This window comes from Podarcis cretensis, assembly GCF_951804945.1.
Source record: "Podarcis cretensis genome assembly, chromosome: 4".
NCBI classification, from domain to species: Eukaryota; Metazoa; Chordata; class Lepidosauria; order Squamata; family Lacertidae; genus Podarcis; species Podarcis cretensis.
In genome coordinates, this window is record NC_137173.1 from 72580869 (window position 1) to 72606282 (window position 25414).

Sequence of the window (25414 nt, forward strand, 5' to 3'; positions counted from 1 at the left end):
TCTCCATAATTGCTGTATTTTGTTGTATGACTTTAGGTAAAGGTAAAGGGACCCCTGACTGTTAGGTCCAGTTGTGACCGACTCTGGGGTTGCGGTGCACATCTTGCTTTATTGGCCGAGGGAGCTGGCGTACAGCTTCCGGGTCATGTGGCCAGCATGACTAAGCCGCTTCTGGCGAACCAGAGCAGCGCACGGAAATGCCATTTACCTTCCCGCCAGAGAGGTACTACTTGCACTTTGATGTGCTTTCGAACTGCTAGGTTGGCAGGAGCAGGGACCGAGCAACAGGAGCTCACCCCATCGTGGGGATTCGAACCACCGACCTTCTAATCGGCAAGTCCTAGGCTCTGTGGTTTAACCCACAGCCCCACCCGCGTCCCGTGTATAACTTTAGCATGGCTTAAATAAACTTTCATTCATAATAATGAACTTTCATTCATAATAATCCATGTGTTGATTAATAAGGAAACCAGTGCAAAAAATAATAATCTTGTATTAGAAAGCAAAGCATGTGGAAACTACAACAATATGCTTTATAGTGTTTCAAACGGATATTCTTGAGTAATATGAAATGAAAAACCCAACTTGGCAGTTTTTAATGGGAGCTGCTTGAAGGCAGTAACTTGCACCCATAGTAGGAAGACGCTATACATCACATATAATAAAACTGGTGGTCAGTGTTCAGAGGAACATTATGGTTTGAATTTTAGTTCAGGTTCATGCCCTTGCAGGGCTGCATAGTGACATTTCTCTCAGATAGCTACCTACTGCCCAGCTAATCATATTGCTGTCCTCTGTGGTTTCACGCTGCTTAATGGTGAAATTAGCTAACAGATAACATCTACAGCATGAATACACAAAATTAAAGTTCCTTTTTTAAAAAAGCCATATTAAAATATTTTCACTCTCTTAGAAACTACATGTTCCTTTGCAGCCTTTCATGAGGAAAGTTACTATGGAGTGTGAATAGGATGAGTTAAGATAGTACAACACACCCATAACAGTTAAATCATCTTTCATCTTTCCAGGAGAAATCCATGCTCACTTCTAGCTTTGGTGCTCTTGCTAAATCCACTGGAACTGCAAGCTTCAGTCAGCTATAAGCCCAACTTTGTCATCTTCCTGGCTGATGACCTTGGCATTGGGGATCTCGGCTGCTATGGAAATGATACAATCAGGTAAAGGGTTCTGCAGAGCTGTGATAGCCTTCCACGACACATTCTATAAATATGCATGATATTAAATGTCAGGTGCTAGTGCTAGGCACTAATTTTATTTATCTATCTCTCATTGTATTTGATAATTTAATAAATAATAATAAATCTATTGCCTTTTAAACTGTCTGGGATATTTTTTGTTTGTTATAATGGTATGTGTTTTTGTGTTTTTATATTGTAAGCAACCCTGTGATCTTCAGATGAAGGGCGATATTGAAATTTGATTCATTCATTCATTCATTCATTACATCCTACCTTTACTCTAAGAAGTTCAAGGTGACATAAATGGCTCCCTACACCAATCCATATTATCCTAACAATCCTAGGCTGAGAGTTACTGTAGTGGCCAGTGAAATTCACGTCACAACTGAATGTGGATTTGAACCCAGGTAAACCAGATCCTCATCCAACCACTACACCACATTGACTTATATAAACTGTGGGGAAATCACCTTTTAAAATGTGCTTAATAGAACAAGACTTGGCATTATTATTATTATTATTATTATTATTATTATTATTATTGCAGTTTATTACGATCCCTTCACCCTAAGGTCCCAGAGCAGGTTGCAACAATTAAAACACAATGTGGATATTAAAATACAATATTGCAGAATATTTAAAACAGTTTAAAACAGCTTAAGATACAATGTAAGCATAGGTGGAGGTAAAGTCAACGGTTACATTTGAAGTACTAAGTCTCTGTGCTAGTTGGCTGTTATTTAGTTACCTAAGGTTGGTCTACAAAAAGCTTATATTATATTATATTATATTATATTATATTATATTATATTATATTATAATTATTAAACATTGAGTGTGTGTGTGTGTGTGTTGAGGCTGCTACAATGACACTTTTAATTGGCTTACTAGGCAGAAAGCTTACGCAGAGGTTAGACTATCTTTGGTCTTTATTGTGCGTTCAGTCTGATTTGTTTATGGAGAGGTTATACAGTGGTACCTCGGGTTAAGTACTTAATTCGATCCGGAGGTCCGTACTTAACCTGAAACTGTTCTTAACCTGAAGCACCACTTTAGCTAATGGGGCCTCCTGCTGCTGCCACACTGCCGGAGCCCTATTTCTGTTCTCATCCTGAAGCAAAGTTCTTAACCTGAAGCACTATTTCTGGGTTAGCGGAGTCTGTAACCTGAAGCGTATGTAACCTGAGGTACCACTGTGCATCCATTAGCATTCAGCCTGAATTGTTTGTATGTATTATATACGCTGACATAGCTCAGCATAAGACTCTTCATCTCAGGGCCATGGGTTTGAGCCTCACATTGGGCAAAATATTCCTGCATTGCAGGGGACAGACTAGATGGTCCGTGAGGTCCCTTCCAACTCTACAATTGTATGATCCTATTATTTCCATTAACAGTTAGTTCATTCCACACCTTTCTGCGCATTTTCCCATTTATGTGCTAATCACCAAGTCATGTTGTTGTTTAAATGCATTTGTTGTGCTAGGCTGGCAGGACTTTGACCCATTTTAATTGCGCAAACCTAAATTTCCAGTATGCACTTGAATCCTTCTCACAAAAACACGACAATCTGGAAGTGCCTTTAGCTAACTTAGACTTCGTCAAGGCATTCAGTTCCTAGACATTCTCTGTTTGCTTTACAGTTACTCAGCTCAAATATATTGCCCTGTTATTGTTGTTTTCCTTAGGACTCCCAATATCGATCGGCTAGCAGAAGAAGGTGTGAAACTCACTCAGCACATTTCAGCAGCCCCCGTTTGCTCCCCAAGCAGAGCCGCTTTTCTGACTGGCCGATACCCCGTAAGATCAGGTGTGCAGTGTTGTCAAAAGGCACCATCTAGTCTTCAGTAGAAACTATTGCCCTTGGAGACATTTGTGGAAATATTCTTTACAGTTGTACCGAGGTATTGGATCTCGATGGGAAGGCTAAGAAAGGGAGGGCTTCACTATGCAGGCTTCACAAAGATCTGGTTTGTTTTTAATCTGATGTCCATTGATTTAGATAAGGAGGTAAAGTAAAGGTAAAGGTACCCCTGCCCGTACGGGCCAGTCTTGACAGACTCTGGGGTTGTGCGCCCATCTCACTTAAGAGGCCAGGGGCCAGCGCTGTCTGGAGACACTTCCGGGTCACGTGGCCAGCGTGACATCGCTGCTCTGGCGAGCCAGAGCCGCACACGGAAACGCCATTTACCTTCCCGCTGGTAAGCGGTCCCTATTTATCTACTTGCACCCGGAGGTGCTTTCGAACTGCTAGGTTGGCAGGCGCTGGGACCGAGCAGCGGGAGCGCACCCCGCCGCAGGGATTCGAACCGCCGACCTTTCGATCGGCAAGTCCTAGGCGCTGAGGCTTTAACCCACAGCGCCACCTGCGTCCCTTTTAGATAAGGAGAGGGACATCTTAATCTTCCATTAGAACTGTATGTGGACAACCGACTGAAGTTCACAGCCATATTACTGGCTATGTTATATATGATCACTTTATCTCAGGTTTGGATGAAAGGGATCGTTTCCGTGTCATTAGCTGGCTTGCTGGTTCTGGTGGGCTTCCGCAGAATGAAACTACTTTTGCCAAGATATTGCAGAACAAAGGCTACACCACTGGCTTAATAGGTAAGAAAACTTGTGCACAGCATTTAGGAAAGAATGTACAAATGTCATAGAAGGTCATGGGGCACAGCAGTAGTCCCCATCACTACGTCCTTCTGGGAAGAACCTTTTTGTTTCTTCTTCTTCTTCTTCTTATTATTATTATTATTATTAATGATGAATTTATATACTGCCCTATATCTAGGGGTCTCAGGACAGTTCACAGAATAAAATCAAGATATAAAACCACAGAATACATAATAAATATAATGGATAATTTTGTGTACCCACTGAATAATGGCTGTTGTTATTATTTCTTGATTTTATTATCAATTTTATCAATTAATTATCAATTTTCAATCATCAGTTTTATTAATTGATTCTATATTCCTGCTGTTTTATTATCTTTATAACTGAAGACCCTGCTGGAAGCCAGTCTGTAAATAAATAATAACACATGTGTAATAATAACACATGTGTAAAAGGGAATCTTGAACATTTTTCACCAGGATATATGCCACTAATTCTCCAAGGAAAAACATTTTAATGCAGTCTTTCTCAACCTTGGGTCCCTCGATGTTGTTGTACTACAACTCCCATCATTCCTAGCCAGTATGGCTGGTGGTCAGGGATGGTGGGAGTTGTAGTTCAAGAATGTTTCAAGGGTGGGGACTGTTTTAATGTATGAAATAAGTTGGACAATTTGGAAGCCAACTTGTCCATATACATCTGCTTAGCACACATTGGTTGGCAAAAATGTAACTTTCCCTCCCGAATTCTGTTTTTCAGGGAAGTGGCATCTAGGTATGAACTGTCAAACCCGTGACGACTTCTGCCATCACCCCTTAAATCATGGATTTGACTATTTTTATGGAATGCCATTTTCACTGATGGGTGATTGTCAAATTACATACCCTCCAGAGAAGGAGATGGCCCAACGAATCAAGCTTGGGTCCTATACTCTGTTGATTGCCCTTGCTGTACTTACACTTATGGCAGCAAAGCTCACTCATCTGCTGCCCCTCAGTTGGAAAACAATTTTCTCCCTGGCTTTGTTTGGTTTCGCATTCTTTATTTCCTGGTTCTCAAGCTATGGATTCATAAGATACTGGGACTGCATTGTAATGAGAAACTATGAAATTACAGAGCAACCAATGAAGGTAGAGAGAGCTGCATCCCTGATGCTGAGGGAAGCCATTTCCTTTATTGAAAGGTAAAACAAGATTCCTTGTATGAATTACATGGGATTACAAATGTGTGAGAGGAAATGAAGCATCCATCTCGTTTGTTTGTTTTTAAAAAGTCCAGTTGTAATTAATGTAATGATATTCAATAGAGGCAGGAGCAACAAGGTCTTTAGAAGTTGCCTCTTATTATTTTTCAGTCAGCAAAATGGCTACTCTACCTCACATCTCCAGTTGTGGGATTCTTGAGGCATTTTGGTTACCCAAAAGACTTAGAATACTATGGTTATAGAAGTAAAAGCCACATGATCAATTGCTTCACCAGTCAGAAAGATGTTTCACTGTAATTGTCTGCTCCAATGAAAAGCATTTTCCTCACATCTGCAAAGAGAATTATCTTCCCATAATTTTATAGAAACCAATGAGCCTTATTGGCCATCAGTTATAGTTTAATGCAGAAGTGAGGACCTGTAGACCTCATTCCCTTGTAGACAACATAGGTGCCAACTCCCTGGGGCCCTGGGTGCCCAAGCACCCACAAATTTTCCATGAAGGGGCCAGGCACCCACAAATTTCAGGGCCAGGGCCATGGCCCTGGACATTCACAGTCACGGGGCCAAGTTGGCACTCCTGGTAGACAACCTTCCAGCAACCATATTCTATGGGTGGGCAGAACCAGAAGCAAAAGTGGGTATAGCAACGAATGCACTTTGTACGGTAGACGTGTTTCTATACACAGAGAGACACACCACCCTCTACCCTCCATTGGGGCAAGCGAGAAGCATTATTAGAGTTCAAATTCTAGCCAAGTATAAATACACAGGTGGGTGAAAAGCATTGCTGATGAAGGGTGTGGTCTGTAATTGTCCCTATTCTGGTTCCCACTCTCAGACTCATAAAGCCAATTCTCTGCTTGGTGGAAACCAAAGGTTTCAAGGAATCAGCCCACAATCAATGCTTTAGCTTGGTCTACAGGTTATAGGGTGTAGACCATAGGTGTGTAAGCATAATTCTAGGATTGCGCTTGCAAATGAGTGCTTCTTGGAAGGAGTTCAGTCTGTTCAGTCTGTTCACGCCGGCACAGTTGACAGAAAAAGTTCAGCTCCTCCAACTTCCTCTTTGCCTGAGGCTTAGTTAGCACTGCTAATTGGAAATGTCAAGCAGAGGAGGAGGGGTCAGGGGTGGCTCTGGCTTGTGGGATATCTGGCAGTGGGGCAAGCTCCTCTCCCAGCACACTGCTCAAGCCCACCACATACCCTCTCATCAGACTCCCCCTCCCCCTCTGACAGATCTTGAGAGCCCCTCTTGGTGGGTATTATGGGACTCATAACATCCCCAGGGGGTAGACAGAAAGGTTTAGAGGGCCACACACACCACAGCTTCACTATCCCTTATTTAATTACTCCCTCAGTATAGATTATTCACAAGGCACTAACAGAAGTATCAGAAAATTATATACAAATTTGTTTGTTCTAAACAATAATTTGTTGTTGTTGTCATTTCTGTAGGAACAAGCAAGGACCGTTCTTCCTCTTTGTTTCTTTCTTACATGTCCACACACCGGTGGTAACAACAAAAAGGTTCAGGGGGAAAAGCAGGCATGGATTGTATGGTGACAATGTCGAAGAGATGGACTGGATGGTAGGTAAGTCAACCTTTTTTTTTTTTAAGAATATAAAACGGATGGGCAGAGCAATCCAAACCGTGATCCTCTATGTCACTGTGGATTCTTTATAGGAAGGATTTTGGATAAGCTTGACAAGGAAAATTTGAAAAACAGCACACTGACCTATTTTACTTCTGACCATGGTGGCCACTTGGAGGCAAGAGAAGGAAATGCTCCGCGAGGTGGTTGGAATGGCATCTACAAAGGTGAGAATTCTGAGTCCAATGGAACAGCAGCGGAGCAAGCCGATCAGGCGCCTGGGGCGGCATGCCCAGAAGTTGGGCCAGCTGCCCACAGGGGCACCGTGGGGCCTCTGAGGTGTCCGCCCTCCCACTCAGCCACCCTACAGCTGAGGGGGAGGCGGTGGGTGTACCGTTTGGGGCAGCACGGAGCCTGTGGGCACTAAAGCCACTGCGTCACTCCCAGGAGAGACACGTGGCTCAGGCGAGCTGCAGGCCTCACAGTGAGTGCCACCCACCATTTTGTCACCCCCCCCCCCAGTGGTGACACCCAGGGTGGACCGCACCCCCTTGCTACGCCCCTGCAATGGAACTTCCCTTCCCTTCTCTTGTGAATCTGCTCTGGGGGTATACCCAACCCTCTGGAACAGATTTGGGGGAGACCATTGAGGGAAGGGAAGGTCCACTGCACACATGGAAGTCATTCTGCTCATGACTCAATTTTGGGACTGGACAATGGGAACATATCTCAGCCCTGATTCCAGACCCATTTTGAGGCACAAGTAAAAAAAATGCCGGTACTTAAGATTTTAAAACCCTCCATGTCTTGGGTCCTGATAGATTGCCTTCTCAAACATAAAGCATCCCTTGAGCACTGGACAAATGCCTCTGTTTCCCCAGATAGATAGATAGATATTAGGGTAGTACTGTTTTTCTCATAGATTCATGGAATTGTAGAGTTGGAAGGGATCCTGAGGATCATCTAGTCCAACCCCCTGCAATGGAGGAATATGCAGCTGTCCCATACAGGGATCGAACCTGCAACCTTGGCATTATCAGCACCACACTTTAACCAACTGAGCCATCCATGCTTAACTGAGCTATCTAGGCATGTTACATTTTTTGTTGGTCATGTTTTGGTGGCTTTATCTTTTTCTTTGCTTGATAAATTTGTGAGTGTATTTCTCCCTTGAAGGGTGAAGTATTAAATAAATAGCATAAAAAAACAAAGTGCAGTTTATTCAGTTTTCTATATGAGCAACATAATAAGTGCATGGCAGGGAGTTCAATTTTAATCATGAGGTGGTGTTGTATGGTAATTCTAGGTGGAAAAGCCATGGCAGGCTGGGAAGGAGGAATCCGTGTCCCTGGATTATTTAGATGGACAGGAATGCTACCCGAGGGCAAGATTATTCATGAACCAACCAGTCTAATGGACATTTTCCCTACATTGGTTCATCTGGCTGGTGGGACAGTACCACAGGACAGGTATGGATTATGTCACGGTAGACATTTTCATATATTTACCAGTGTCTCAAAATGGCTTGTGGTTTTATTGTATACAGGTGGCCAACTTCCCTTGATAAGTAGATATACACAGCGGGTGGTGCTGTGGTCTAAACCACTGAGCCTCTTGGGCTTGCTGATCAGGAGGTCAGCAGTTTGAATCCTCACAATGGGGTGAACTCCTGTTGCTCTGTCCCAGCTCCACCAAACCTAGCAGTTCGAAAGCACACCAGTGCAAGTAGATAAGTATGTACCACTGCAGTGGGAAGGTAAACGGCATTTCCGTGCGCTCTGGTTTCCATCATGGCATCCTGTTGCACCAGAAGCAATTTAGTCATGCTGGCCACATGACCTGGAAAGCTGTCTGTGGACAAACACCGGCTCCCTCAGACTGCAAGAGAGATGAGCGCTGCAACCCTATAGTCGCCTTTCACTGGACCATCCAGGGGTCCTTTGCCTTTACCTTTTTCACATACATATGCATATATACACATATGCGTGCATGTGTGTGTGCGCGCGCGCACACACACACACGGCATCTCAAATTCTCAGCTCCCAAGGACTCACATAGTGGTTATAAATAGAAAATAATATTGCTTTAGATATAAACGAGCAGCTATCACCCAATTCATTTAGCAAATTACATAGTCACTATTGTTTCAAAGTTCTGAATGCAAAACTAATGTGGAACCCATCCAAGGGCAATTTGTTGAAAGCAATCTAAGTCATTCCCTTTGTCCCTTCAGGATAATTGATGGTCGAGATTTGATGCCTTTGCTGCAGGGATCAGTTCAGCACTCAGAGCATGAATTCCTGTTTCACTACTGTGGGATGCATTTACATGCAGCACGGTGGCACCAGAAGGACAGTAAGTACAGCAAATTCCTTCAAATTAAAAATCTATTTAATTTCTGGTAAAATAATCATTCACAAAACAGTGGCAAAATAGTTATGTTTTCTGAAGAGATGGTTTAATAATAATAGAGTCGGACTAAGGAAATTAATAAAGATCAACAATGAAAAATGAAATAATTCCTTCCAGTAGCACCTTAAAGACCAACTAAGTTAGTTCTAGGTATGAGCTTTCGTGTGCATGCACACTTCTTCAGATACACTGAAACAGAAGTCACCAGACCCTTCTATATAGTGAGAAGGTGGGGAGGGGTATTACTCAGAAGGGTGGTGGGAATGGGTGATAGGCAGATAGCTGTGATGAGCCTGTTGACGACTCTTAACGACTGCAATAGGTCTTACAGGAAAAAGCAAGGGGTGAGAAGGTGAAAAATGGCTTTGTCATGTATAATGAGATAAGAATCCAATGTCTTTGTTCAGACCAGGTCTCTCCATGGTTTTAAGTTTGGTAATGAGTTGCAATTCAGCAGAAGTCTGGTGACTTCTGTTTCAGTGTATCTGAAGAAGTGTGCATGCACACGAAAGCTCATACCAAGAACTAACTTAGTTGGTCTTTAAGGTGCTACTGGAAGGAATTTTTTTTTGTAATGAAAAATGAGCGACTCAGGGTCCCTCTTCATTTTCAGCATATTTATAAGGATAATGTAGGATGACCACAGATTAGGTATAGGAGGAAGGATTTGATGAAGTTTGCATTTAAAGGTGAACCAACCTTATTTGCACTTTCTGAAACAATGCGCAACCCAAAACACAACCATCATTGGAAATTCACACTTAACCTACTTTTGCAATTTAGTTCTCTAGCCAAGTAATATGTACACCATGGTTATATCAGGGGAAAGTGTAAAAAATAATAATGTGTATATTTGGCAAAAGTGTATATGAGGAGAAATTCCCACCCAAATGTCAATGAATTTTCATGAGGGCTTTAAATTTAAAAAAAATCAAACTGAGGAGAAACTGAATTTAAGTTTGGGAACTGAGAGAATCTGAAATTGACGGATTTGCTAATTGCAACAAGCTGTGTTGCTTGGAAGATACTGGTCCCACAGCAGAAAGAAATGGGCCCCTATTTCACTATCTCACAATCTATTAAGTTTCTTTTCAAATTGGTGAAGCAGCAATCACTTCTGCATGCTGTATTACCATATGCCTAACATGAATTACAGTGGTACCTCGGGTTAAGTACTTAATTTGTTCCGGAGGTCCGTTCTTAATCTGAAACTGTTCTTAACCTGAAGCACCATTTTAGCTAATGGGGCCTCCTGCTGCTGCTGCGCCGCCGGAGCCTGATTTCTGTTCTTATCCTGAAGCAAAGTTCTTAACCTGAAGCACTATTTCTGGGTTAGTGGAGTGTGTAACCTGAAGCGTATGTAACTCGAGGTACCACTGTAATGGATTTCTTGTTTAGCATGGTACTTAGTCTTAAGAATACTTCCACATTTCAAATGGTGATTTCTTTTCTTGGTCTACTTGCATCCTCCATTGGGCCCCCACATTTTGCCTATTTCCCATTGTGTTCTTGTATAACAAAAGGACAGATGCGTAATAAGGCATACATCAAGATAATGCAAAATGATTAAGAGCAGATCTTTGGGCAGCAAAAGGCTCTAGACTGTCAGTTATTATGGCGGCCTGGACTATGTACCCAGGAGCAGCTCATTTTGCAAGTAAACATGCCCACCTACCATTTAAAATTACAAGCTTCAATGCAAATATTCATCACACTGTCTGATATTGTAGGGAGCTTACAGCACAAGAATAACCATGTCCGTTGAAAAATTTGTTCTGTTTAATTCAGTGGGGCTTCCTTCCAGATAAATGGGGTTAGGATTCGATGAGGCACTGTCATAAAATGTGGCAACAGATGCCTCATCTTGAAAGCGGTGCACGTAGGACAACCTGTTTCTGGATTGATCTGAGATATATCATTCTACAAAAAAAAGTCACTTGGCTGTGACTTTAATATGTATCAAGACGCTGGCAGGAACAATCTCAGTGTTGAAACCATCGACTTGGGGTGCTTGAGCTGGCTCACTAATAAGTAAAAACTCTTTCATAAGAATTAACATAGAGGCGGGATATGTGGCACTTCTGATAAGGAGAAATTTGGGGACCATAAAGAAACTGAGGGCTCAGCATGATCCAAGACCCCAGTACAAGTGAGTCAGAAAGAGGAGAAAGGGGCAGTTATTCTATGGGCAGTCACTTTTTCTTTTCTTACAAATATATTCTGCCTTTCTTCCATCATGGAAACTTGGGGAGCATGCATGAAATTCCAGGTGGTCTCCAGATATTAGCTTCAGCAAGGTATTCGTCCCTCCAGACCATAACATGGGATCTACCTTCCCCTTTGGTCACTCATATTATACTAACTAGAGCAAAGGTACATAACCAGGAATCTGGCACATAATAGTTTTTTATTTAAGGACTGCAATTGACCAGAAGCTTTACAAATCTGCCCTCCTCACAAGGTATGCATGTGTGTGTGTGTGTGTGTGTGTGTGTGTGGTGCAGCCAGTATAAAAGACTGAGGAAATTGTGTGTGTTAATTATATGGCTTATAAAATGATGTCGCATGCAGAAATGGCAAGGCTAACAGGCAAAATTAGAGATAAGAATGAAGAAACATTTTCGGAGGAATGGAAGTATTTCAGAGAATATTTAAAGAAATATTGTAGTATTATGAAAACGCAAGCAGGATTTGAAATACGAGCAATAGTTTAGAAATATCAGGATGAATAACTCAGGATGGTTAAATGTAGAGATTAAGAATCAAAAATATGAAGCATTTAAGGGAAAACATAGGAAATCATGGAAGGGTAGAAAAATGTGTAAAATTTGAAAATTCAATAAATAGTTTTTAAAAATAATAATAATATATTCATGTGGATTCTTTCCCACCAGGTGGAAATGTGTGGAAGGTTCATTATATGACACCAATCTTTCACCCAGAGGGATCTGGAGGTTGTTACAATATAATATTTTGCCAATGTTCTGGGAAATATGTAAGACAACACGATCCTCCTCTGCTGTTTGATCTCTCTCGAGACCCATCAGAGGCTGTGCCTCTTTCACCAGACACGGAGCCCCTGTTCCATGAAGTTCTAAAGCGCATAGGAAGAGCTGTGGAGGAGCATCGCAGGACCCTCACTCCTGTCCAATCACAGCTTTCTTTTGGCCACAATATCTGGAAACCATGGCTGCAGCCATGCTGTGGGACCTTCCCATTCTGCTGGTGTAACAAAGAAAAGGAAAACCTATAAAAGGAACATCATTTTAAAGTTTCCTGTGTTATGTGCCCTAATAAGTTGCAATGGAGACAACTAGGTAGGCCATTTCCCAGCCTGCTCACCTGGCTGGATGCAAAGCTGCCATGGGATGGAGAATAACAGGTCAAGTTATTTTTGTGTGATGCGTGAAGCCAGAGACAGAGACATGTCTTGCTTTCTGCTAGACCCAAGAGCTTTGGCCTGGGGCATTGCTGGAAGCCTAATGAGGAAGAAAGATCTGTTGGGGAGTTAATGCTGAGAGCCCCTCCATCCTTTGGTCACATTGTGTGTATATGTTTGTGTGTGTGTAAATAAAACCATATATCTTAAAAACACCACAGTCTCCTTTGACCTTCATTCCAAGGAAACGGAATCCTGGGTAAGCGCTGGAGCCCTTGGAGTCTTATGCTGCTAGGAGATGTGTACAGCAATATTGTATTTTATTGTGATGCTGACATTATGTATTTCCTCTTACTTGTATTTTAGCTTTGTGATGTTACCATTTTTTATTTGTAAACTGCTAAGTGATTTGTTATTGTGAGATGTATTATTACTAGAGCAGTCAAGTACAATTTCCTGTTGTCTAGAATGGACACATGGGAATGTGGCTGCAGACAGGGAGGACTTCTTGCTCTGGAAGGACGTGACCCTAGCTGACCAGGTAAAAGGGCTGGCCATGCAACCATTCCTCAATCTCTTGGACTCATAGTCTTACTCATGGACTCTTACTCTCCTGGCTCTTAGCCAGCGCATGGCTCAAACCTTCACATAGGATGGAGCCCACAAGCTAAAAGTCTGAGATATAATTCTAACTTCTTTTCACTTTAACCACAAGATAAAGCCTACCTTCAGATTACTGCTGTGAACTGAATGTGAGTAAAACGTTATTCTTACTTTTAAAGAAGACTGTGTTGTGTTATTATTTTAATAGGAAAATAAAGGGGAAACTTGCCAGGAACAATCCAGACTGGACAAGCCAAACTCGATTGCTTAATTAAAGGATTCTAACGAATTATCAACTAGTTTCCAGTAAGTTGGAAGGGAATGTGCTCTGATGTTTACTCACTGGCATGAGTGAGGAGGGATAATATCAAAACAATATAACCTTTCCTACCTTCCTTAACATTCCCACAGTTATATGAAGTTGTCCATAAATTGATTGATTAAACAGGTGGTAACTGTCTGCAATGCCCTTCTTTCTACAAAGGGCAGTTGAATCAAAGCTACAGATGAACACAAACATTCAGATATTGTCATCTGGTATTCCTGGGTCCTTCAAGATAGTACCTATTCATTTCACATTCTTAAAAAGACTCTTCAGCTAGACTTAAAAAAGCAACCCTAAAAGCCATAAATCATTTTGGACAGGCCTATTTACCTTCTAAAGTTTTTTTTATCTACCTAGAGGGCTGACAATGAAAGACAATGAAATGCAGTCCAAAGGAAAGCAGAGCAATATGTTTGGCACCGACTTGGCTGCAGGAAGGAGCCACGCAAGGTGCCAACCAACCCTCCTAGGAACTCTGGATTTCTGTAGGATTTACTCCTAGCCTTTTCTTCCCCCAAAGATATCCCACAAGGCAGTGGAGGTTTAAGACCAGAGTTTTACTTCTCCTAGATGGGCTACCTTCCCAAGCTGATGAGTCTCATCTGCCCCTCACTTCCTTCTACAGCATGTGCAGAAACCACCTTCTTAACCATTGGATCCACAATTGGTCTGGTCAGCCAAGTGCTGAAGTCCCTATGAGGGCTTGAGACCCATCAGCTACCTTCACCTGGTTTAGCCAGCCAATTGAAGCCATTCCCGGGGTGTGGCTGCACGCTGACAGCTTCTAGGAGCCCTAGGTGAGAGCTGAGTGCAGAGTGGGGACTAAAGTGGACTACGCATCCCAGAAGGAGAGCGACGTGTCCCCACCAGAAGTACTACCTAACACCCCACACAATCCCATATAACTCTATGATTCTATGAAAGAAAGCCTGCTCTACGCTTTCTGAAAAAGTTTGGAATTTTCCCTCATCCCCTTACCGAAGCTCGCTGTTTTCAAGGAAGGCTTTTGCTTTCTCTGCAGCCTTTTACTGGCTCTGCCTAAGCCTTGCCCCCTTGGCCAGGCTCCTTTCTTCCGGGTGGGTCCTGGCTTTCGCGATGGGGATTGCCTGGCTACACGGTGGGCTCAGCCAAGCAGAGGGCGAGCGCCTGGAGAGGGTCTCTCCTTCGTTTCCAAGGTGTGCATTTCCCGAATTCCTTGGACCTTGACGGCTGCTTTCCACGGAGCTGCGTTCCCTCTCTGCGTGTCTGGAAGCGCAGCGTCGGCGAGCTCTGGTTTTGAGCCTGTGCTTGACTAGCGAGGTCGGAGGCGAAAGCCTGCCGCTTGCTTCTTCCTTTTAGACTCCCGTCCTTCAGAAAAGTCAAACTCCTGCGATCTTGCTTGGGGGGATCTTTGCTTTCAAAGGAACCGTGGAGTTTGTAAAGCAGTTTGTAAAATAAATTGGAGGGGAATCAAGACCCTACAAAGGCGTGGCACGTAGAGCTGTCTTCCTCCTACCTTCGCCATTACGAGCAGCAATTAAGCAGACGAGCTTTCCCCATTACAAAACCATTTTCCTGCACACTGAATAAAACTTCACTTGCATAATACTAGGCTTTGGAGCTGCTATTAAAGGCACAAGAGTAGGCGGGCAGGGAATGGGGGAAAGGGAATTGCCTCCATTTGAAGAAGCAGGAAGTATTTTTGCTTGCTCTCAACAACAATAATATTGGTGGTGGTGGGGAATGTTGTTCTTACCCTTCCTAGCATGGGCAATGTGATATTATCCTTAAACCCCATGCCTCTAGCCCCACCCCTATGGTCACAGCTCTGCCTCTGTGCTGTCCACACCTTATGGGACCTATCTCTAACAGAGTCTGTTGTGCCTCTTGGTACCCTGAGGCCTCCATGCATAGGACAATCTTCCCTCTACAGACATTTCTCCCAACACATGGGGACCTGTTATAGCAAAGATGCATAGTTCTCAACGTGAGGTTGGGGTAAAGTGGGGATCCATCCAATACTTAGGCTTACAGGATTGCACTTGTTGTTTTTAGATGTTTTAACTTTTTAAAATTTTCATTTCAATCATATTGCTTTACTACTCTGGGCTCCTTAGGAAAGAAGGGCGGAACAGAAATTTAATAAGTTATTATAATTAAAATTGCATCATAATAATTTACATCTAAAGCAGTCCTGAAAGTGTCGCTCCATTTTACTCAACGGTTGTAGTCCGTTTTAACAGTTTTATCATTGGCATACTAAAAATACAGTAGTACCTCAGTTCTCGAACATAATCTGTTCTGAAAGGCTGTTCAGGTTCCAAAAGGTTCAAAAACTGAGGCGTGAAGGGCTGTTGCACATTCAGTTGAGAAAATTGAAAAACATGCAGCAGAAGCCGTTCGACTTTTGAGGCGTGTTCAGAAATGGAAGCATTTACTTCCAGGTCTTTGGCATTTGTGTTCCAAAACGTTCGTCAACAGAGATGTTCTAGAACCGAGGTACCACTGTACTGTCATATGGTCTAGGTCTTAACTCTCTCCTGTCAGCTTCATACAAGTAAACCATTGTTTGGTGATTTTTGATTTCAGAATCTATCTAGCTACTCTGTTGGCTTTACTTATATCACTTGATGCCCGTGGGACAAATGCAGCTCTGAACATGAAACCTAATATTGTTCTGATGTTGGCCGATGACCTCGGGATTGGAGATCTAGGCTGCTATGGCAACGACACTATCAAGTAAGGGATTCTCGGGTTACTGTTGTATTGTTGTGAATATGACACTGGCTAAAAGGTTTCTTGAACAGCTTTGGGCCATCTTCCAGTTGATTTTACTTCACTGTGGCTTGTCACTACAAAGGAGCATCACCTATGTGGTGCAGGTTGCTTGGACTGTCAAGATAAATTGCCATATATTGCCTCCTTCTTTCGTCTCCTGCTATTTCATTCTATTAATATATCACCTTTCTATCTCAGCACCCCTAATATTGACCGGCTGGCAAAGGAAGGAGTGAAGCTTACTCAGCACATTGCTGCAGCTTCGCTCTGTACCCCAAGCAGAGCAGCTTTTCTGACTGGCAGATACCCCATCAGATCAGGTTGAGTATATTTGGAATGCTTGGTTTGATGTGCAGCTGAGACAATGTGCAAAACTGAACAAAATAAGCATGCTGAAAGTAGTACAGTTTTGTTCCACATGAAAAACCAGTACTTCATTCCTGACTGCATTTTTTTAGCATGATACTCAGGTGCTGATAAATTTATCTAAACCTCATTTACAGCCATCTAAGCTAGTGGCCATAGCCTATTGTGGCTGTGAGTTCTGCAAGTTAACTATCTGTCTTGTCTTGAATCTACTATCAGTCAATGAAGTGTAATTCAGTGATGTATTTTCTGAGTTTAAATAATGACAATTATTTAAATTGTTGATTTAATTATCTGTTGAGAATTGTCGCTGTACATGGCATTAGGCTGGATGATACTGGGATCTGTTGAAGTTTCAGCAGGCTGATGACGCAAGGAGCCATATTTAAATGACTAAGCTTTGCATTTGTTTTTACAGCTTCTATAATACTTTCCCCATCAATGAAATGGTTTTAGCATTATTATGTTGTGTCCCAGGACAGGAGCTCATTCCTGTGATAGTATTATTTAAAGGTAGGATATGGTATTTTTGTGACACCAGCAACCTTTGGACCCAACCGGATGAATTTGTACAGCTGGGTTATATTGATGTCTTGATAATGTTTGAGTGTAAAGAGTAATGCAGATCCATGTAAACTGAACTTGATAAATGTATTGGTGGTTGTTTTACTTGTGGTCTTTATCCTTGGTAATACAGGCATGGCTTCAGGTGGTTCATATCGGGCTCTGCAGTGGAACGCTGGCTCAGGAGGACTCCCTGCCAATGAAACCACTTTTGCCAAGGTCTTGCAGCAGCAGGGTTATGCCACGGGACTTGTAGGTACGTAGAAATCCTATGAGCTCATCATGATCATAGGTGTCTGTAGATCTTCAGGTCTTCATATAAAAACAAATGCTTATTAAATCTTGGATGTGAAGATGATGAAAAATTACTGGTTCCAGAAGATAAGAAAATGTTTGTTACCTGACCTTTCCTCATCATAAGGTCTGTGGAATGAAGGCAGCTTTGACATTGACTTAATTCCCTGTTCCCATAAGATCCTCTGATCGTTTGTTAAAGCTAAGTGTCCCCATGCTTACCTGGAATTTGCCCTCTTTAACCTGTCTGTCTGCCTGTCTCTCTCTCTCGGGGTGTGTATTGAGAATAAATCTGGGATATTTGGTATGACTGGGTCAGAATGTGCTACATTAACATGACCTACTTTTACGTGACTTACACTAATGGTGTTACACAATAACCTGCCTGTACTGTAGCAAGCATTTGAGCGAGGCAAATATGTTACCAAGTGTGTCGGTGAGTATGTCTTTGTTTTCTGACTTGTATACCCACTTGGTAACATTCATGATTTAAGATGGCAGAAGTAAAGTGAAAAGAAAAATCAGAAATACCAAATGACTGTAAAGAGAGAGAAAAGAAATAATACTGTAACTAGATTTCTATTTATAGTTGCATGTATGCATCAGTACCTAAACAACTGGCTGCAATTGAGTAAACAGTGTGCAGGGACAGTAATGACTGTATCTTAAGGTCATCTTGAGATTCAGGACTGGGTTAGATGTTTAGGACTTTTTCTGTGTGGATTAGGAGTGCTCCTGAAGTGATGCATGCTCATTGCTGCCTTCTGTGGGAGTCTTTCTCAGACTACATGCTGGGCTCGTGCGTGAGAGTTAAGAGTCAAATGATTAGACCATCAACTGGAAAGGAAGCCAAGTGCAACAAATTGTCAATTGATTTCACAGTGGAGGTTAGTAGGTCAAGAGACTCCACTAAATCTGCTGTGTTGCAGTTTCCCTGTAAATCTAAACGTTCACAGTACTTCTAAAGATTCACAGTCATAGCGGTCCTTTTGAGAAATGGTTTATGTATTAAACATGAAGATTAACACTGTCTGGCACAGATGGTCAGGTAATGCCACTTAAAGGATCATTCTGAAATCTCTGCTTAAAGGATCATTATAGGGAGGGAAGTAAGGATTTGAGTGGACAAACATGCCATACTTTTAAAGCACACTGATACCAGATTTACAAGTTATGGGTTTGCTTAGAAACTAGTTTCTTGAGGGTACTGGGAATTGTAGGTATGTTAGGTGAGCACACTTAACCCCTTCCAGTTCCCAGGATTCTTTAGGGGAAGCCATGACATGTTAAAATGCTACAAGAGTGCTTTAGTGCTGCTATAGTCCCATGAAACTGCACGGTTGTACAGTGCCATTCATTGCGACTGTGTTTGAAAGGAAGACCTTCCTGGAAGATAACTTTAGTTATCAAACTTTGAAGGGGTGGGCAGCAGAATACACTCCAAGTAATAGTAACAGACTGTTTTATGCTTTAATTTCCAGGGAAGTGGCATCAGGGGGTAAACTGTGACTCTGTCCATGATCACTGCCACCATCCTTTGAGTCACGGCTTTGATTACTTTTATGGCATGCCTTTCACTCTTCTCAACAACTGCCAGGACCACAAGCCTCCAGAGCTGGATGCAGCGTTGCAGGCTAAGCTGTGGTTTTACACCGAACTTATTGCCCTTGCAGTTCTCACAGCTCTTGTAGGAAAGACAACAGGACTGGTCTCTGTTACTTGGAAGGTGGTCACCTTTTTTGCTTTGCTTGGGTTCCTGTTTTTTGCTTCCTGGTACTCCAGTTATGGCTTTGTGAAATACTGGAATTGCATCTTGATGCGCAACCACAACATCACTGAACAACCAATGAAGCTGGAAAGAACAGCTTCTCTTGTCCTAAAGGAAGCAGTTTCATTTATTCAGAGGTAATTAAACACTTTTCCTGAAATATCAAACTGCAAAGATGCTGCAATTTACTAAATGTGTTCTATTCATTTCTTTTAAGCAACAAGCATGGGCCATTCCTCCTCTTTGTTTCTTTTTTGCACGTCCACACTCCCCTGTTTACAACAGAAGCTTTTCTTGGGAAAAGCAGGCATGGGATATATGGCGACAATGTAGAAGAAATGGACTGGTTAGTAGGTGTGTTGGCTTTCTCTAAACATTTTTCTCTTGTTAATGGACACTAGTCATCCCAAGTGGTGGTGAGGCATGGACTATGATTCTGTAGCTGTCTTGAACACTACCTTATTTATGGGCTGCAAGGGTTGAGTGAATGATTTAAAAATCAGCTACCCTTTCTTGTAGTACAAAGGTGAAATATAGAACATCCTGCCCTCGGTGCTGCAGTTTATTATAGTTTTGGTGGGATAATCACAGACACATCCTGTTACGATGGAGAGGAGGAGGAGAAAGGTTCCTGCATGGCTACTGTCAATTCTACAACATACACCTTTATGCAATAATTTGATGGACATCTAAGGAACAGCTAGCCTCTTTCAAAGTCAGGAGAGAGAGATAGGTTATCCCTGTTTCATGAGCAGTTTTAGAAGCCAAGCTTAACTTGTACCACAGGACTGTTTTGAGGATAAGATAAGACAAATTCCTTGTGTGCTATTGTCTCCATAGTAAATATTTGTTTTGGTGGGGGGTTAACTCTGTAGGTCAAATTCTAGATGCTATTGACAAGGAAGGCTTGAGAAACAAGACATTGACCTATTTTGCCTCAGACCATGGAGGGCAGCTGGAAGCTCAGGAAGGAACAATACAGCTGGGTGGCTGGAATGGCATATATAAAGGTAAAGAGTGCAGCATATAGTTACTTTGCCTATATGGAAGTTTGGGTAATTTTGCTCTAGTTATCTCCCACTTGGACTACTGCACTGAGCTCTGTGTGGGGATACCTTTGAAGGTGACTCGGAAACTACAACTAATCCAGAATGTGGCAGCTAAACAGGTGACTGGGAGTGGCCGCCGGGACCTTATAACACTGGGGTTAAAGGATCTTCACTGGCTCCCAGTACATTTCTGAGCCAAGTGTTGGTGCTGACATTTAAAGCCCTAAACAGCCTTGGGCCAGTATACCTGAAGGTCTCCGTCCCCATCATTCAGCCCAGACACTGAGGTCCTCCTCTGAGAGTCTTCTGCTGGTTCCCTCACTGCAAGAAACAAAGTTACAGGGAACCAGGCAGAGGGCCTTCTCAGAAGTGGTGCCCTCTCTATGGAATGCCTTCCCTTCAGAGGTCAAGGAGATAAAGAAATACATAACTTTTTACAAGACACCTGCCCTGTATCGGGAAGTTTTTAATGTTTGATATTTTACTATGTTTTATATATGCTGTAAGCCACCCAGAGTGGCTGGGGAAACCCAGACAGATGGGTGGGGCATAAATAAAATAATAATACAAATATGGAAGGTTGCAATATATTCCAAAACCTGTGATCTGCTTTTGTTTGAAATGAAAGTAATCCCACTGATTCTCAGCCCTTTAGTGCATATTGATAGTTTAAAAGAAAATGGAAAGGCCATGTGGTTCCACCACCCACAAAAGACTTGGAATGCTCTTTTGCTTAGGAAAGTAAGTATAATAAACATGTCTGTTTCTGCTATTGTGTTCCCAATGTAGGGGGCAAAGGCATGGGAGGTTGGGAAGGAGGCATTCGTGTGCCAGGCATCTTAAGGTGGCCTGGAATGCTCCCTGCCAACACTGTTGTTGACGAACCAACAAGCCTTATGGATATTTACCCTACCGTGGCTCATGTGGCTGGAGGAACTGTACCACAAGACAGGTATAGAGCCTGTATCCTTGCTCATATTGTGCATGCCCTACTTGAAGGCATCTTGAAATAAGCAGAATTCATCATGCAATATATAATGTAGCCTGGGAGCAGTGGACATTGATAGTCAGTGTAGGTTCTCTGTTCAAGCATACACTTTTCCTTCCTTCCTTCCTTCCTTCCTTCCTTCCTTCCTTCCTTCCCTCCCTCCCTCCCTCCCTCCCTCCCTCCTTTTTGGGGGGGCAGGGACAGGTTAACGTCCAGTGTTCTTCTGCAATATTCAGTCATCTGAATTAAGGTATTAAGTAATACCTTTTTGTAGGCAACTTACACTTTTCCAGCACTTTTGCTATCTTTTGAAATGAAAGAAAGAGAAAATTCCCAGCCCACCTAGTGCATCAGTGCAATCATTAATGCTGTGTGGAATATGGTTGTGTTAGTGTTGTAAGCACCTACTGCACAGCATCTGTGCCGTAACTGATGACCATGGTTCCTCCATTTATGGCCTATATTATTTTGTGAATGTTGGAAATGTTTCCCTAGTTAGATTTTGTTTATAATTTTGGCTGCTCCCTTTCTGCAGCATTGAAGCTTAAGCATGCTCACATAACACTTAAAAGAAGAAGCAGCAGCAAATATCTAAATAACTGCACCACTTCATGACTTCTTTCCTCATAATTAGTTCTTTGAATAGTGTATACACTCATCTTTCTTCTTTGTTATAATATCTTTGGACATAATGTAATTTTGTCCCTTGTGGCCAAATCTGTGTTTAATCAAATGCTGGGGGGAAATATTGAAAACAGACTTTTCAGGATGTTGTTCAAAATTGATGTGAATGCATGGGACGGGGCTCTGTTTACAAGAAAACACTGCAAAAACATGGCTTTTTCACTTCAGTCTTCTGCCTGATGACGTATTCTTTCTTTGTCACTACAGAATAATTGACGGAAGGAATCTATTGCCTTTGCTACAACAAGAAGTCAAGCATTCAGAACATGAATTCATGTTTCATTACTGTGGATCATACTTACATGCAGTACGGTGGCATCAGAAAGACAGTGAGTACAACAAATTTCCCTGAGTGTGAAAACAAACCTCCTGTTATTTAAACTAATAAGATGAAGGTGTACTTAAATTTACTACTTTTTTGCGGGGGTGGGGGGAGAACATGCCTGGTAATCATTGCCATAGAAAGCAGTGTTCCTAAGACTTCTGGGCATAAAGTTCATTGTCAATGGAACTTGACAAAATCAGGTCAAGTGGCCAGAAGGAAAGTGAGAGGAATAGATTACACCTAATACACTGGGCTATCGGAGAGTTGTTCTTGTGCATTTCCTTCTGTTGGCAAGTAAATTTATTTGAATTTTCAGATTTCAGCCAGATCTCCAGGGAACATAATTACCTTCATGATTATTGTTTCAGGGTATTTTTGTTTGTGCTTTCTTTTTCCTCCCAGGTGGTGCATTATGGAAGGCTCATTACATAACGCCGATCTTTCACCCCGAAGGCGCAGGAGCCTGTTATGGAAAAGGGATTTGCCCTTGTTCTGGAGGAGGTGTAAAACATCACGATCCTCCTCTGCTGTTTGATCTCTTGAGAGACCCATCAGAGGCCGTGCCTCTTTTACCGGACACAGAGCCCTTGTTCCACACAGTCTTAAAGCACATAGGCAGAGCTGTGGAGGAGCATCGCAGGACCCTCACACCTGTCCCACAGCAGCTCTCTCTTGGAAACATTATGTGGAAACCATGGCTGCAGCCATGCTGTGGGACCTTCCCATTCTGTTGGTGTGACAATGAAGAAAGTGATACCCATTCATATAAAGTCGGCTGACCAAAGAATCCTTTTATGGCAGAGAACATCATCCAAGAGGTTTCCTGTGTGATTTTAGCTGCTTCCTGTCAGTTAAGGTTGCTTTCTCTTGTTTCTCAAGGAGTCCCCAGGCTTGAAGGAGGATGCAGCCACATCATTTCCTGCCTGTCAGGCTTGGGGAATCAGGTCCCTCTCCTGGTGGCAGTAAAGAAGCTGATTAAAAAAAGAGTTCTTACCAATTAGTTTATTCAATAATCACAGCGAGAGACAAAGGAATGTATCTCTCTCTCTCTAGAAATGGCTCCAAATAAAGTCCCGCCCTCCTTCGTCTCTGTTATGCTCTGTTATGCATCATCCCTGCAGCGGTTGGACTGACCTTTCTGTCTCTGAGCTTTCTGTTCAGCTATTCACACTGCCTGCCTAGTCCTGGGGGAGGGGGGCTCAGGAATGCTCACACACTGTGTCTTGTCAGCTGTTTCTACTTCCTCTTCCAATATTTCCCAGCTTTTCCCCCTCTACATTCTCTGAACTATGACCTTCTGCAAACCACTGTTGTAATTCTATGTTGTCCTCCTGTTCTTGGGAAGGTTGTGTAGAAGGGGAGTGGCCCCCGCCATTCCTCTTCAGGCCAGCCCCTGACACTGCCCTTCACATCCCCACCGCTCCGGCGGGAAGGTAAACGGTGTTTCCGTGCGCTGCTCTGGTTCACCAGAAGTGGCTTAGTCATGCTGGCCACATGACTTGGAAACTGTAATCTGGCTCCCTCGGCCTAGGCTGCAATCCTATACATATTTACATGGCAGCACACTCCCTTGAACAGAATGTGACTGGCTTGTGAGCAGAGATACTCATGATTATGCTGGAAGTAAGGCTTTTGGAGATCAGTGTCCATTTTTGCAGTACTAATATTGACTGATATTTTGCTTTTGGGGTATTTGATCATGAATTAAATTGAATAAAATATATGTTTCAGTTAATATCACTGATTTTAGGACTGTATAATGAGATTTAGCACTGGTTAGAACATTTGGATAGCACTTTGAAAACATGGAGAGAACACATAGTTGCATTTTAGAGGTTTGGAGAAAAAAATGAGAAAGCATGTCTCCAAAATATGGCTGTTGCAAAAGAATGAAAAATCTTGTTTCTGATTGGAGTGTGACATAGATGACATTTCCTGTATGCTTCTACCAACCTCTATAGGCCTGCCAACTTTCACTTCTGTTCCTTTACTTCTGTGACTTATATATCCTTTAGCAAATTACTTGGCAAAGGAAAAAGCAATACTCTGGTTTTAGAAGCCAGAGTTGTTGGCTGTATTTATTGAGATTGATAGCCAACCTCATTCATTCAGGCTCAAGCCACAAAGCATTTCCTTGTCATATTTATGTTCCTAACAACTCTCTGTGTAAACTATTCATAGCTTCTGTATTCCCTTTGACTATGGGAGGCTGTTAGAGGCAGTATAGTGGCTGGCAGGGGGGCATATTTCTAATTGTAAAGGAGAAGATACAAATGGATTTTTCCACAGATGGTGCACTCATCCATTCACAAGTGGAACTTGACACAATGGCCTATGTTCATCCAACCCATTTCTGCTTGTGCAATACGACAGTTCCTCCTGCTTCTTCCTCTGCCCATGCCCTGCACCTTCCCCAAACCTGCTCCAGAGAGTTTGGAGAATCCCTAAAACAGATTTAGTGAGTGCATGGGATGAGAAGATTCTGTTGCACAAGATTCCTTCTCCTAGGATACACCCATTTTATTCTCCATCCCACCTCATTCCACCATAATATTTGTTTGTCCTTCCACAAATTTTGGGGCTCTGGGTTTATTCACACTTCCTCTTTTCCTCAGCCTCACTCACCTCACAGAGTGTTTGTTGTGGGGGAGGAAGGGCAAGGAGATTGTTAGCTGCTTTGAGACTCCTTAAAAAGGTAAAGGGACCCCTTACCGTTAGGTCCAGTTGCAGACGACTCTGGGGTTGGGGCGCTCATCTCGCTTTACTGGCCGAGGGAGCTGGCGTACAGCTTCCGGGTCGTGTGGCCAGCATGACTAAGCCACTTCTGGCGAACCAGAGCAGCACATGGTAACACTGTTTATCTTCCTGCCAGAGCAGTACCTATTTATCAACTTGCACTTTGATGTGCTTTCAAACTGCTAAGTGGGCAGGAGCAGGGACCGAGCAATGGGAACTCACCCCATTGCGGGGATTCAAACCGCCAACCTTCTGATCAGCAAGCCCTAGGCTCTGTGTTTATACTGGCCCACAAAAGCCCATGACCCACACACACACAAAAGAAAATCTTTTGTAGGTTGCCATAGGCATCCCTGTTTTTCCTTTAGTGATTGTACATTTCTTAGAATCGGTGCTTTTTTTCCTAGGGGTACTCAAGGATATGTAGTACTGGCACACACACCCCCCCCAAAAAAAATGGCACTTACTGCAACAACTTCATGCTGTGTACCAGCACCATTTTTTCCTTAAAAAAAAAAAGAGCACTGCTTTGAATGTAATGTGAGCTGAG

General features: G+C 42.6%; 2 protein-coding genes and 1 long non-coding RNA gene across 10 annotated transcripts in view; 2 read left to right on the top strand and 1 right to left on the bottom strand.

The window, feature by feature from the left end:
- LOC307214132 (arylsulfatase D-like) overlaps positions 1 to 12620 on the top strand; it is a 17077-nt gene extending 4457 nt beyond the window's left edge. For 4 of the 5 annotated variants that reach the window (XM_079972706.1, XM_079972708.1, XM_079972709.1 and 1 more), the window contains 9 exons: positions 1029 to 1178; positions 2888 to 3009; positions 3687 to 3809; positions 4575 to 4998; positions 6478 to 6614; positions 6707 to 6841; positions 7921 to 8083; positions 8848 to 8969; positions 11921 to 12620. In XM_079972706.1, coding sequence (XP_079828832.1) covers positions 1029 to 1178; positions 2888 to 3009; positions 3687 to 3809; positions 4575 to 4998; positions 6478 to 6614; positions 6707 to 6841; positions 7921 to 8083; positions 8848 to 8969; positions 11921 to 12279 — 1735 coding nt within the window. In that variant the 3' untranslated portion in view covers positions 12280 to 12620. The remainder of the gene's footprint in view (positions 1 to 1028; positions 1179 to 2887; positions 3010 to 3686; positions 3810 to 4574; positions 4999 to 6477; positions 6615 to 6706; positions 6842 to 7920; positions 8084 to 8847; positions 8970 to 11920) is intronic. The other variant, XM_079972707.1, reaches the window with a different exon arrangement.
- LOC307214488 overlaps positions 1 to 14400 on the bottom strand; it is a 27537-nt gene extending 13137 nt beyond the window's left edge. For both annotated transcript variants that reach the window (XR_013838149.1, XR_013838150.1), the window contains exons 1-2: positions 14312 to 14400; positions 1046 to 1157 (exon numbers count right to left, since the gene is read on the bottom strand). This is a non-coding gene — a long non-coding RNA (uncharacterized lncRNA). The remainder of the gene's footprint in view (positions 1 to 1045; positions 1158 to 14311) is intronic.
- On the top strand, positions 12954 to 23223 carry LOC307214138 (arylsulfatase D-like). Of its 3 annotated transcripts, none has more exons than XM_079972724.1 (10): positions 12954 to 13157; positions 15902 to 16051; positions 16289 to 16410; positions 17154 to 17276; positions 18796 to 19219; positions 19300 to 19436; positions 19958 to 20092; positions 20921 to 21083; positions 22011 to 22132; positions 22531 to 23223. In XM_079972724.1, the coding sequence occupies exons 2-10, from the start codon at positions 15972 to 15974 to the stop codon at positions 22905 to 22907; spliced, it is 1683 nt and encodes a 560-aa protein (XP_079828850.1). In that variant the 5' UTR covers positions 12954 to 13157; positions 15902 to 15971; the 3' UTR covers positions 22908 to 23223. The 3 variants fall into 3 exon arrangements, with proteins under 3 accessions (XP_079828850.1, XP_079828849.1, XP_079828851.1); XM_079972723.1 differs by lacking the exon at positions 12954 to 13157 and adding an exon at positions 14352 to 14508; XM_079972725.1 differs by lacking the exon at positions 12954 to 13157 and adding an exon at positions 14769 to 14807.
- The last annotated feature ends 2191 nt before the right edge of the window (positions 23224 to 25414 follow it).

Bases quoted from the DNA above. Each gene is read 5' to 3' on its own strand.
- LOC307214138 (XM_079972723.1), top strand. From the start codon at position 14,429: ATGGGGATTGCCTGGCTACACGGTGGGCTCAGCCAAGCAGAGGGCGAG. The intron at 19,220-19,299 runs GTAATTAAACAC...ATTTCTTTTAAG, and splicing joins GCAGTTTCATTTATTCAGAG to CAACAAGCATGGGCCATTCC. The intron at 21,084-22,010 runs GTATAGAGCCTG...TTGTCACTACAG, and splicing joins GGAACTGTACCACAAGACAG to AATAATTGACGGAAGGAATC.